The 15,090-nt window shown below is 36.0% G+C and overlaps 1 protein-coding gene across 1 annotated transcript; it reads left to right on the top strand.

Annotated features, from left to right (window-relative positions):
* Positions 1-691: 691 nt before the first annotated feature.
* LOC145102026 (VQ motif-containing protein) lies at positions 692-1,825 on the top strand. Its single transcript, XM_079039351.1, has one exon. The coding sequence runs from the start codon at positions 845-847 to the stop codon at positions 1,544-1,546; it is 702 nt and encodes a 233-aa protein (XP_078895477.1). The 5' UTR covers positions 692-844; the 3' UTR covers positions 1,547-1,825.
* Positions 1,826-15,090: the final 13,265 nt, after the last annotated feature.

The raw sequence follows: 15,090 nt of genomic DNA, 5'->3' as shown, positions 1-15,090 counted from the left end.
GCCATCTACCACTTCACACATCTTTAAAGACTCCTGTGATAGGGCGTTTAGAGATGGAGACATGTTTATGTTAAAATGAAAATATTATTGTCCTTTTATTTTAAAGAAGCTCTAAGGCCATCCAAAAAGTATCACACGTCAAAAAGGTCGACTTCATCACAACACCTCTCCACCAACATCTAGAGATGGTGTTCATGAGAGAGAGAGAGAGAGAGAGAGAGTATCTCTCTTTCGTTTCTGGATGTAGTGCTGGTCACGCCGCATCATGATTATGTTTGCCTAGAAATGTTGCTCACATGTAAAGAGGTGTGCCACCTCAGCCTTTCACTCGACTTCCGAGTGTATATTATCTGGCCTAATTTATTTAAAAAAAATCACATATATATATATATATATATATATATATATATATATATATATATATATATATATATATATTCAAAACCTTCTTAGCATTGCTAACACAAAAAAGATTTTATTCTATAATTACGAAAGAATCATTTAAACTTATAGTAACAAAAAAACTAATAAATGAATAAACTTTTTAAAGCTCACTCCGAAACACCTAACGAGATAGATTAAGCGGTCAAAGTTTGGTGTTGTTGACGCTCCGAAGAAGCGAGTGGGGATGGTAGAAGGAATAGATCCAAAGTCCCACCAAGACATTTCCTACCAAACCAAACAAAGTAACAAATTGAAATGCAAAATGCCAAACCATCACCTCCTTCTTCTTCTTCTTCTTCTTCTTCCCATTCACCACACCTCACACTTCTCTCTTTCTCTATCTCAATCTCCCCATCTCTCTAGATTTCAACCTGGTTTCTCTTTCTAGATTCGTTCATCTATGGAGAATTATTCACCTAGACCTCTGGATACCAAAAACCCTTCTCCAAATAGTCACAGCAATAGCACCAATTCTAACACCAGCACCACCACTAACCATCATCACCACCACCAACCATCTCCTCCTGCAACCCCCATCGCCAGATCCGACCCCAACAACCCCTACCCAACTACTTTCGTTCAAGCTGACACCAATTCCTTTAAGAAAGTAGTCCAAATGCTCACTGGATCCTCCGAAACCGCCAAGCACGCCGCCAACACCCGATCTGATGCGCCCGCGCCCATCAGAAACCCCATCCCGCCGATGAAAACGGGTCCTAACAAGAAACCATCCAAGCTATATGAGCGGAGAAACAGCATGAAGAACTTCAAGATCAGCCCGTTGGTACCCGGCTTTGTAAACCAGTCTGGCTTCTTTGGTTCTCCCCGAAGACCAGGCACACCGGAGATTCTTTCACCGGGAATTCTTAATTTCCCATCTCTGGTACTTAGCCCGGTTACACCTCTTATACCCGACCTGTTCAATAGGTCTCCGGTAACCGGAGATAGCCCGAATTTGAACGTTGAAGCTGAAGACAAGGCGATTGCAAAGAAAGGATTTTATTTGCATCCATCTCCGGCGAGTACACCGAGGAGGGAATCGGAACCCCGACTTTTGCCTTTGTTTCCGGTGACTTCACCAAGGGTTTCAGGTTCTTCTTGAATAATGAGGTTTTCATTTAATTTCCAATGTAACGATTCCATAATAGTTGAATTTTGCATAAGAAATCGGTCAAGATTTGGGGAAAATGGGCAAAAAGAAGAGAGACGTTAGAAATTGACCAGTTCAAAAGAGTACAACTTTACTGCACAATGTACAAGTCAGTATTGCAGTAATCTGCTGAAAAAAAATAGAAATCACCCAGAATTTTTTTTGCTCTCTTCATTGTAAAAGTTCCTATCTTGTTCTCAATTTCATGCCCTGCTTCGAGATTTTGTTCAATTTCACTCTCATTTGACGTGCATTACATGCTTGTACATTGTGTATTGAAAACAATACAATGCTAGCTATATATATATCATGTGTTCTTGAGAAAGTGTGACAATGGATGGATATGGATAGGAAAGAAAAAGCTGTAAGATTTTTTTGCTCTTTGTACTCTATTGGTCTAATTGTTGAACTGATCGTATCCAATGCAAAGTTACAAATCCCAATGCACAAATTACAAGTCAATGATGTAATCTTCATTGAGAAAGACAAACTTTTCTCCATGTGCAAGTAGTATTGTTCATGCTGCATTGAAAGCTGTATATCTTTGAAATTTGGAAAAGATGCTAAAGTACAAAATGGTTTGAAAAGAGTGAAGTTTTTTTTGTCTAGTGATGATGTACTCTTCAAGTTTTATGTTAACAATTTATATTCATATTATCGTGTTGTAATCTAGTTGATAATGTAATTTGGTATATGATTATATTAATGTGTTTTTATAATTTCTAGGTTGTGAATGTAAGTTTATTACAAAATATGAGTATGTTAACTTATTGATCGTTTAAAAATAAAAAATGATGGTGTTTGATTTGTATTTTGTTTCTTTATCTTTGTTGAATAGTGTGTTGGATATTTTGACAAATAGAAACTATACGTTAGGGTTTGGATTTGACTAGTTCTTTTTAGTAGACTAAGTACAAGTGTACAACATTTTGATTTTGATCAAGTCTTTACATATGTAAATTGACACATTCTTGATAATTCATTAAATAATATATTAAATTTCCATTGAAATTATTGGGCTTAATGTCATTAATTTAAGTACATAGAGAATTGAATTTTTCACTAATTTTGCTCCTAGAAATTTTTAACAACAATAGGTATTTATTTATTGTACTAAATTTTATATATCAATAATATAAGACATGTTTATTGTTTGGATAAGTTATAGGCTAGTTCTAGAGAAGATAATGTGGACATTTCTCCAATTATTATGTTGGCAACCAATATCACGAAAACAAAGAGTCAAATCTATGTTTGAATTACGACTCGACTACTAAGTCTTGAAAATTTGACCATTTAAATAAGTATATCACTCTAGAATCAACTGTACTATGTGCACGCATTGCAGACAAGGAAACATTGTCAAGGAATCCGAGGGCCAACTCGAGTGAAAACCGAAGTGTTTGAAGTTTGGCATGAAAATCATTTAATGGGTTGTTGTTTTCTACATATCTTAAGACACTCAAGTTTGCTTTTTGACCTCAAAACACATAAAAGAGACCAAAGCATAATGAATAAAGTGAAATAGTGGGGGAAAGTGGGAGTTTGTGATGATGAAAAGCAAGAAGACAAGTAGTGCAAGCCATGAGTCATCACTCATCAACATGGACCATAAGAAGACCCATTTTAGTGACTTTTGACGTCGATTAAAACGAATTTATGTATTTCTTTTTAAAAATCTTTTACTGTTCATGTTGAATGAGATAAATTATGAAAATATCTATTTGACTAAAGACACACAAACATATGTAGATATATAGTACTTTGGTGGGTCATTAGATACGAAAAGTTTCATGTGATGTGTTTGTGTTTGTGTTTGGGTCATCCTCAACTTTGGCAATCATAAGTCGCTATCTTGATTAGTTGTTGATGCTCGTATGGTTGGTGCTCATTGTTTGACCATCTATGTCAACATGCTTGTTTATATCTTGATATTGACGCCTTTACCCCCCTTTTATATATACGAGTCTTGAATCTTGATACATACATAATGTATCATAAATAATCCTAGTATTTTTTGAATTTTTTTATTTAAATCTAGGAAGGGGTATTTGTGTTGTAGCAAAGTCAACTAAACTTCAATTATTAGTCGCTCGTGGAAGAAAAGTCAATAGTATTGCTTTTCATCCACTTAGAACTTTGGCTTTGGAATCAAACAAGTGTTGCGTACATGTAATATCGAACTTTATATTCTTTTGTATAAAATAAATATATCTTAATTTTACACATTGTAGCAACTAATTTATATTTTTCTATCATTTCTGGGATTCGGATCTAATAAACTCAAAACAATTACAAAAACAATAAATCGATTATCCAGAAAGAAATTTTTTTGTTGCAAATTATTGTCATGGCAAAGATAAAGACACTTCTCAAGACCCAACTATTGATTGGAGATAAAGAGAGAAATCATTCCCAAAAAGAAACGAAAAGGTCCAAAAAAGAAATTAAAATATAAGTATCCGACAATTGTGCCACATCAACACAATTTGAAGATAAACCTTCGATTTTTTTTACCAAAAATATATAGCCTAGAAAAAATGAATACGTATTTTAGGCGTAATCGTAGCACTAGTGGATACAACGAATTTATGTATTTTAGGCAAAATCGTAGCACTAAATGGTGATGAAGGTATGGATACACGTAGGGTAACTAAAAGGTTGTTATTCAAGCCGAGGTAACTAGGAGACATGAGTTTTATTCGTTGTTACACGGTCACTAGAGCACCGACCTAAGATGGTAGAGGTTGTGAAAGTGGTTTTGGATATTTGAAGGAAGATACAACTTGTATACGTGAATTATATGATAAGAATCATTATAGAACGATATTTGTTAATAACCACTTACGATCCTAAAAGGGTTACATAAATAACAAGTTGATATAAATATATTATTTATAAGGATTTGGTTCTTGATAAATAAATATAATTCTGGTAATTAATTGGAAATTATTTATTTTAGGAAAATAATATTATTTCAATATAGATATCATGGTTTATATCATAAGGTATAATATATAAAGTCATATATATTTTTTTGACTCAAATAAAATTTGTCTTTTAGCTAAGATGTCATGGTTTTACAAAATATAAAAGTTAGAAGATTTTTTTTATAACATCTCTCCGCTTTTATATAAGAAAAAAACATAACTAGAGAAAGCTAAAGGACGTACTTGTTTTACTTGATTATTTTAATAGAAATGGAATGCATTAGAAAGCATGACATGTCAAATGATTAAGCTTGTTAGGGTGCAAAGTTATGCTTAGATGTGGAGTTTTGGGCTAACCCTCTTGTATGTGTAATTGGGTTGAGTCTTTCCTATAAATAGGAGGTGAGTGACTCACATTATGTAAGGAACCATTTGGAGTGTTAGACTAGAGAGAGAAACTTTGTACAAACCCATTTGTATATTCTTTCTAGATCTAATATGATCTTAAAAAGATTTATTTACTCCTTGTGTTCTTGAGTTTACATGATGATTTACTAGATCTTTTCTAATTCCGCACATGCCTTCATAATCAACACCACTACAATTGGTATCAGAACGGGTGTTCTTGATTGGATCAAGAATTGATCCTTGATGACTTTCTAGATTTGGTGATTCTTCATTTTTTTTTATCTTATTGATCTTCGTGTTTTGTGTTCTAGAAAACGAATTTTTCCTTAATTTGATCCATAATTCGACTTTCTCTCTCTAGAATACTTGTTTGTATCACTTTCTCTCTCTAGAAAACTCATTCAAAATCATTTTTTCTCTCTAAAAATTTTCAAGTTCTTGTGATCATGGTGTATTTGACATATGATTCTTGGGTTGTGATCATTGAATATATTAAATACAAAGTCAATGAAGATCAATTTTATGGGTTAGTGTTAAGTAAATTGATTTCATGGGGTAATATGGTTTCTTATGGAGATTTGAAGGATGATAATGGAAACTTGATTTTTCAACCACTTTGTAAGATTGTATGGTTGAATAAAATTGTTTTGTCCATATTAGTCCGTAGTAGAAATCAAAAGGAAGGAGAAGAGTCCGTAGTAGAAATCAAAAGGAAGGAGAAGAAAGAGGTTTGTTCAATAAGAAATACATTTCTCTAATTGAAAACCCAAATGATCTTCGTGCTCTTAAGTTTGTTGAAGTTCAAGACAATGGAGTTCAATATGATGTTCTTGAAGTTCATGATAAGAAGATTTAAGTTGATTCTCATGAAGTTGAAAAAGTTTTTTGCTCGATTGGAGTTCAAACCGATGATATTTTGTGTTCTTGTGATTCGTATGAAGGAATGATTCCTTATCGGAAGCCGGTGATCCAAGAAAATCACAAGTATCAAACTCTGAAAGATTTGATTCAAACTCAAAAAGTTGAAGTTGCGGAAGTGGGTTTGTTCATGAAGTCAAGTCTTCAAGATGCAAAAAGATGAGAAAGAAAAAGAAGAAGAAGATGAAACGGAAGAACAAGCGGGTTTATTCACAAAAATCATCAAATGTTGTTGTGAAATCTAAATCCGTGAAGCAGATTTGGGTTCCAAAGCAACAATATCCAAAGGTTGCATTGAATTTAAAGTTAAAACCCAAAAGTGTTAGTGGTTCTTTTGAAGATGTTCTTGGTTTGATGAAGAACACGAAGAATACGAAAAACGAGTTGTACATCACGCATAATGGGTGGTATAATGTTCAAATTTGAGATTTTCTTGTTCCAACAAAAGAACCAAGATCTTCTAAATTTGATTCATTCGTTGAAAATAGAACTCGATTCGTCAAAAATGTATCTCAAATTCTCAAATGGATTCCAAAACGTCCATGATTTCGATTCTTATTTTCGTTTTTCATTTTTGATCAATTTGCCTCATTGGATCAAATCCGTTTCAACCCCATTGATTGATCAAATTATTTTTTGTTTAGATCAAATAATAAAAATCAAAATCAAATATTATCTTTCACTGTTCATCTACATTTGTTTTCGAAGCCAATGATAAATCAATTAACCTTTTCATTTGATCCAACACATTGAGCCCAAACATGTTGTGTAACACCCATAAAATTCGAGCCAAATTAAAACGTTTTAATTCATTTAAAAACCATTAAGTTCATACACTTGTTTTCAAAATAGTTTAAACATCAGAGTATCTCCCAGAACCATATCATAAAATCATAAACATGAGGAGCGGTACGATCACGCCTTCGCCTTGCCACGGTCTCCTGAAGTACCTGAAACAATACACTGAAACTGTAAGCCCGAAAGCTTAGTGAGTTACCCCCAAAATACCAACCACAATACCACACATATCATATCATATCATAAACGGAACATCCATGCATATTGAGTCTACAGTGTGACTGGTCCGCCTGCACCAGACCTTCAGCCCACCTGGTCCACTCTCTGAGTCTACAGTATGACTAGTCCGCCCGCACCGGGCCTTCAGTTTGTCTGGTCCACTCTCCGAGCCTCGGCACGTCTGGTCCGCCCTCTTGGGCCTTCAGCCTATCCGGACCGCTCGCCGGGCCTTCGGTCTAACCGGTCCGCCCTGGGTATGTTGGCCTACAGCACAAAGCAGGACCGACCTCAACCCAACCCCAGTCCAACAACCATGTGCACATAAACATATAATCATATAACATCTCACAACTAATCAAACCGATCCAGCAAATCACATAACATAACAACATCCTAACCAAGATACCGACCTAACCGGTCACTAGCATAGCATCATCCTATCTACCAGGATACCGACCTTAACCAGGTCTCTAACATAGCATCATCCCATATACCAGGATACCGACCTTAACCAGGTCTCTAACATATACCATCTTACTACCAGGATGTAGACATAGCAAAACAATGACATAACAACAACTACCCGAATTTCCGTCCGATAAAGGGCCGACCTTGGTGCCTTAGACCCTGTTGATATAGGGAGGATAACTCACCTGCAACATCCGACTGAAGAAATAAGATCACGCTGCTCCGACCACCGACACGAACTCCACCACTGAACACTACCAAATAACCAAATCCAATAAATACCAATAATTCCCAGAATATCCTTGGAAGTCAACTGGTCAACCCTTGGTCAAAGTCAAAGTCCTCAGTCAAAGTCAACCTTCCTGGTTGACCTTACTCGCCTAGTAACCCATCGACTCGTCGAGTTCCTTTACTCATAAACTCCCAATCACGACTCAACTCCCTGAGTCACCCCAAGACTCGCCGAGTCCAACAATATTTGAGTCTCATCCTGCTCTACTCATCGGGTTGCCCCTCAACTCACCGAGACACGGCTTAACCAGAAAAGGCTATGGTTCCACGACCAGACTCGTTGAGTCCAAGAACAGACTCGCCGAGTCCAAGGCAATCTTTAACAGACTCGCCGAGTTGTTCTTCCAACTCCCCGAGTCCAAACGTGGCATCTTCATTCAGACGATCACATGCCATTCCATTGCCTCCAATACATAGATCTGCACACCTAGGGCCAGATTCACACATAAAGTTTCCAACTTTACGTGCATGCAAGGCTCAACAAGCTCCAACCAAGCTACAAGAAGGTTTTGGGACAAAGGCACTCTCAAACAAGCCTAAAGACTGATGCTTTCTGCCCTTATGGCTCCAATACAACCTAGATCTGAAGTTGCAACTTCAGATCCAACCTCTAAACCCGAAATAGATCCAAACCAAGCTAAAGAATCCCAAAAACAACCACCATGGATGACAATAAGGAAAAAGGCTTAAGACAATGGCTTCTTTTCCCAAAGATGAGTCTAAACTGATGTAGACTTCAGATCCACAAGCCCTCTTGATGCTATCCTCAATTTCCTCCAACTTCTCTTCACAAATTTCTCCTTCTAAGCTTCAATCTTCTCAACAATGGAGCCTCTCACGATTTAGGGTTTCTCTGGAACACTCAGGGAAGATAGAGGCTGAAATGAAGGCATATCATTCTTTAAATAAGGTGCAAACCCTGAAAATAGGGTTTCATATTCCAGCACGGACTCGTCGAGTCCAGCCTCCGACTCGTCGAGTCCAGCCTCCGACTTGGCGAGTCCGGTCACTAAACATGTGCCCGACACAGGCTTAGACTCGACGAGTTGCAGCTCCTACTCGTCGAGTTCCTCTTTTCCAAACTTACACTTTACCCCCTGAACTCTTGATTCTGACTTGGGATGTTACATGTTGATTACTTTTCATGTCCAATTTATCTAGAGTCCAATTCATCATTTGATTCATAATAGTGATCCATAAAGCCTTTATATCAGTCCAATTAATATCTCTTATCCGATATTGATGATGAAATTCAAGTCGTTGTTTCTTTTTTGTATGGTACACATGCTTTACTCACTTGTACCATCGAATCATCATATATCTTAATAATCCATTGTTCTTGAAAAAATTGTTCTGAGTTCGCATCCAATGAATGTGTACATGGATCGGAATCAAATCGAATGATTTGTTGTTTGTCGACTGAAGAACTGAAAGTCAACTACAAATGTCAAAATCGAATTGAAAGAATTGATTTCGAATCTTAGGAATCAAGGGTCGATTTAAGATCGTTTGGGAAGGTGTATGTTGATTACTTTGTTTCGAAGGTTGTGAAATCGGAGGTGTGAACGATTGAAGATTGATTCAAGAACACGATGAAGATGATTTTATTTTTGAAATTGGGTGTTTTGATCTGAAATAGTTCAACGAATCATTGATTTCGTTGTTTATGGTTGCAAGGAGAATGCTAAATCAATAAAGTTGGTGTTCATCGATTACAGTTTATTAGGTTCAAACTAAGGAAAGTCAAAATTGGGATTTTGATGAACTGGAAATGAGTTGGAGTTTGTGGTTACAGTCGAAATCAAAGAGGTCATCGGTGGCATAGTTGGATTCGAATTCATAGTCAACTGATGTATTGTTTTGAGGGTATTGATTTTGGCTATTATGGTATTTGACTGTGGATGGACAGAAAACGAAGGGGTATTTGAGACTATTTTTTTTTATAATAAAGAACTGAAATCGAAAAGTGATATGGATTTTGGAGTTATGAAGATTTCGAAAGTTTTGGATTATGATATCAAGGCTTGAATCAAAAACAAAGATTTTGATGCTTCGTTAAATCGACGACGATTTTGGTTTCAATCAAACATACGAAGCCTTGGAGTTTTTGATGACTGAGTTGTTTGTATTTGGGAAGTCGACAATTGAACGAAATGTTGACATAGATGATTTTGGTGTCGATTGAAGATTTTAATCAATTGAGAAAGAAGATTTTGAAGTCATTAACGAATTGTTGTAGTTCATTAACGAAGCGTGAAAAGTCACTAATGTTACCATTTTCAAATTTATCTCACATTACTAATGTTATCAAATTTATCTCACTTTACTCAAGTTTCCTTCCTTCTTTTAGATCCTGCAATACCATCAAAATGTGATTATCACATTATGTATTAAGATTCTAAGAATAGGAACTTATGGAGTTAGATAATGGATGTACAGTAGAGTCAAACATATTGACTTAACCATCTTCAAGGTCTTTCAGGTATTTTGGGCAGCTTTGTTTCCAATGTCCCTTCAATTGACAATATAAAGAAATGGACTCATTGGGGTAAACATTTAGAACAATCTCAGAATAAGCCTTTCTCTTTACCATATGATCAAACTGTTAGACCTTATTTAATTTCTTTGGATTGGGAAGAGAAATCTTTTGTTGGTCACTAATGTTACCATTTTCAATGTCCATGGAATTCTTTGAATTAGATCTTTTAAGCATTTATGCTTTAGGTATGTTCTTAGGCATTCAACAACCATCAACATTTAGGTCAGATCAATTAGGGTCACGTCAAGATTCCCCTATAAAAGTTCTTAATGAACTGACATATGAATTTGGAAGCGAAGGAATAACCAAATCATTGGCTTGCGGCTTTGGGAATACGACACCCATCCTTTCCAACTTATCGATGAACGAATTCATTTTTAGAACGTGCACACACATAAAATTTCCATCTTCATGTTTACATGCAAATAGGGCTTGAGTAGTTTCATATCTTTCAACTTGAAGAAAATGTGACGTTGGGAGAGTCATAAGAGAAGGAGGTGGAAGAGTTGAAGAAGGACGATGTTAAATTCCACCATTGCCTAAGGAAGGGAAGACAATTTCACCCTGACTTGAATATGTAAGACCATCTCTAGAAGATTGAGGAAAACCATTACCATAAGAACGAGGCAGACCATTTCGATCGTCATAAGATATCCAAAATTGGGAGAAGAGAGAATTCAAGTTAGGTGATTTTAATCCTTAACTATTTTAGGTAGGTGAAATCATTTCACCAATTTCAATCATATGAGACTCATAGTTTTTTTTAGACTCATTGAATCTTATCAATGACATGTTTAATATCATATTATGCTCTTACCAATCGTGACTGGGATGCCCAGGATCACAATTAAGATGTGAATAGCCATGCAAACCCGATTAAACATCCCCAGTTGATTTATAATCTCCCATTGATGTGCTAGTTAACCTCACACGCTCCATAAACAATTATAAACACGAGTTGTTTCATCATTTCATATTTATAGTCCCACATTAGTGTGTCAATTAACCACACACGCTCCACTAACGACTCATAAATAATTGATGTGTCTTTTGATGGATTATCATACAATTTCACATTTTTCTTAAAGTAACTAGAATTATATTTTTAAAATAATATTCTAGTACTTTATAGACTATATTGTTTATCTTTCACATCATATCGAATTCGTTCGGCTAACGACCCTCCACCATGCAAAAGAGCGGTGGGTGAAAAGGATACACATTCAATGGTCATTTTATAGGTTGTTTCCTTATACCCCTCTTATAGAATGGCTTCGTGAATGAGACATACTATTGATTCGACTGACTTTTAGTTATACATATAGTATTAAGCGTTTTGATATATGTAAGGGCGTATTTTAAAGACTTTTTAAAACACAAGGTTTAAATATTAATTATATAATTAATTAATCAATATAAACCTCTCATGAATTTATAATTATCTTTTAATTAATCTTATAATTAACTTTATTATTAAATCCACAAAGAAAATTCAATTTAATTACTCTAATAATTAAGTATTATATTTCAAAGATTATCTCAAAATATTTAGGGTTTTTATTTTAATCATCTAAGGAATCAAAAATCGAATTTTGACAAATTTAAAAACAGATAAATACCAAAATTAACCACACAAATCAGATTAGGCAGAAAATCCTGAATTTTCAATTTAAGCTGGTCTCATGTTGTTATAGTTAGTGCTTCACTACGTGACAAACATATTGATGGGTTTTGAGCACTACAACATTCATATGGTGTACATGCAACCCTAATGCTTTGGATCTAGGTTTTTTCTCAAATTATTCCAGCAAGTTATTATCCAAAGCGTTAACCCTAATCTAGCATACAATTTTCGAAATTGATGATATAAACATAGTTAGAAGAATACCTTTTCTTGTAGCTTGTTGATCTTGACCTTCAAGAGCTTAGTGCCTCAATTGTTGCACCTCTAATGGAGTCACAAACACCAAGTAGCAATGGAAGAACACAAGAAAGATGATGGAGGCTTAGGATTTTTGGCTAGGGTTTGCTCTAAGGATCAAGTGGCCGAAAACCCCATGCCAAGGGGTTGTTATATAGTTGTGCTTCTAGGGCTTTAGACTGGAACCCTAATTTTATGCTTAAGCTTTAAGTAATCCATGGAAACCTTCTGGAAGGCCCCCTTGGACGAAATCTTCTATGGGCTTCCCATAGATTTTGTCCAAGCCTCTCCATGGTGATCCAGCAGCCCAGTTTGCAACTATCAATGATTTGCACAACCAGTCCCCTTACTTTTAATCAGTCTCTTTTGATCACTAAATTAATTCCAAATTAATTTCTAATCAATACTAAGTAAATAGTATGATTTCTCAATTAATATATTATTCTTATAATATATTAATAAATCAATTATCAACCACTTTCTTCTAATTCATCCAGTAAAGTTTCTATGGTGAAGGCAATCCAAAAAGACCATGCTACTATCGGGTTAAGTACATACCAATTATAGTTATGGGCTTAGACACCTAATATAACAGTCTCCCACTTAGATGAGTCTAATAATCATAACTGCAAGTATGACTTCAAAATCCGATTAGAAATCGTAGCTCTTAGAAGCCTCTGTCAAACTCTGACCTAGTCAATGATGTGTCCTTTAGATAAGGGAGTATATAATCCTCTGTTCTGCAAGATATCATGTGGACAATGACATGGAACATAATCATTCTCAATGTCCAACAGTTTGTTTCCCGACTTCTGATTTGTTTGACATAGAACTTAATTGAACACATGAATTCAGTCCTGACCGGGCCCGACACATAAGTCAACATAAAATCATCGAGGAGCCCAAGATATCTCTTTTACCCTCCTATGATAAAAGGAACAGATAAACTTTGACTTATATGCTTGTACTATTTACTCATTAAATCATGCACAACAACACGTTTTATAACATCAAGTTACTGATTGTTTTACGCACTATCAATGCACAACCGACTTGTAAACAACAACTCATATATCTTGGTTTAAAGATTATACGATATTATCGTCTCACAATCACTCGTGATAAATTCAATGAAGTGATTCATGAGCGTGGGTTTAATCGAATACTCAAATCTTATTTCAAGAGCACTCATGAACGTTGCAAAAAACCTTTGCTATGTCTAAACACTTAGACAATCTACAAATCAATTCATGACAGTCTAACCTCATAAATTACTCCCAAAGTATGATCGACTGTGGATAATTTGAACAATCTAATTATTCTGGAAGTAAAACATGCAAAAGTGAAACAATAGTAAATAATTGACACAAGACAGTAAACTTTACTTAAAAATAAAACCCCTTTATTTAACCATCAAATGTCAATTACATTATCTATTACAAGTTTCTAAAAAACTATCTAATCACTAAAACTAATATCGTCCTTCAGACCAATGGTCCCCGCATGTTGTAAGTGCTTAACCCTGCTTAGACCCTTAGTGAGGGTATCCAATGGGTTCTCTTCTAACGATACCCTCTTCACTACAAGGAGTCCCTCTTCTACCTAATGTTTGATGAAGTGGTATTTTCTGTCGATGTGTCTGGATCTACCATGACCCCTTGGTTCTTTGGTTAAGGAAATCGTTCCTTCATTATCACAAAAAATTTCCATAGGCTCTTTTATGGCTGGTCCAACGTCGAGGTCTCTAATGAAGTTCTTCAACCATATTGCCTCCTTCAACGATTCGCTCGCTGCTATGTACTATGATTCGCACATTAAATCAGCCACAATCTCCTGCATGGAACTTTTCCATGTAATCACTCCTGCATTCATGGTAAATACTGAGCCCGACTGAGAACGGAAGTTATCTCTATCGGTTTGAAAGCCGGTGTCACTGTACCTTGTCACTCTGAACTCATCATTCCCACCAAGGGTAAGGACCCAGTCCTTAGTCCTTCACATGTACTTAAGAATGTTCTTCATTGCAGTCTAATGAGCTCTACCTGAGTCCCCTTGATATCGGCTAACCATGCTCAGCTCAAAAGCCACATCAGTCTGAGTACATGTCATAGCATACATAATCGAGCCAATGGCGGAAGCATATGGCACTCAACTCATTTCCGCTATCTCGGCATCTGTACTCGGGCTCTGAGTCTTACATAGCTTGGTATTGCTTTGGATTGGTAGTTCCCTTTTCTTAGAATTCTCCATGCTAAATCATTTTAGCACCTTGTCCAAGTAAATACTTTGACTAAGTCCTATTATTCTCCTACTTCTATTTCTCAATATCCTTATCCCTAGAATATAAGCAGCTTCCCCTAGATCCTTCATAGCGAAACACTTTCCAAGTCAGGACTTAACCTCCTGCAAGGTCGGGATGTCGTTTCCTATGCGAAGTATGTCATCAACATACAAAACTAGAAAGCTAACTATACTCTCACTATCCTTGACATATGCATAGGAATCATCCTCTCTTCTTGAAAATCCAAACTCTTTGACTTTCTCATCAAAACAAAGATTCCTTCTGCGAGATGCTTGTTTCAACCCATAAATTGATTTCTCAAGCTTGCATACTCTATTGGGGTATTTGGCATCCACAAAACCTTCTGGATGACACATGTAAACATCTTCATCCAGCTTCCCATTAAGGAAAGCGGTTTTGACATCCATCTACCAAATTTCATAATCATGAAATGCAACGATAGCTAACATAACCCTAATAGACTTGATCTTGGCCACTGGTGAGAAGGTCTCATTATAGTCAACCCCCGGGGTTTGAGTAAATCCCTTCGCAACCAATCGTGCCTTGAACATATGCACTTTCCCATCCATGTCGGTCTTCTTCTTGAAGATCCACTTGCAACCAACTGTCTTGCGACTCGGCACGTTGTCAACCAAGTTCCAAACTTGATTGTCATACGTGGAGTGAATCTCGCTGTCTATTGCCTATTTCCATTTTGCAGAC

This window comes from Lactuca serriola, chromosome 4 (genome assembly GCF_051521515.1).
Source record: "Lactuca serriola cultivar US96UC23 chromosome 4, Lser_US96UC23_V15, whole genome shotgun sequence".
Taxonomy (NCBI): Eukaryota; Viridiplantae; Streptophyta; class Magnoliopsida; order Asterales; family Asteraceae; genus Lactuca; species Lactuca serriola.
The sequence above is the reverse complement of the archived record's forward strand: the minus strand, read 5'-3'. Positions and strand labels throughout refer to the sequence as shown.

Bases quoted from the DNA above. Each gene is read 5' to 3' on its own strand.
- LOC145102026 (XM_079039351.1), top strand. From the start codon at position 845: ATGGAGAATTATTCACCTAGACCTCTGGATACCAAAAACCCTTCTCCA.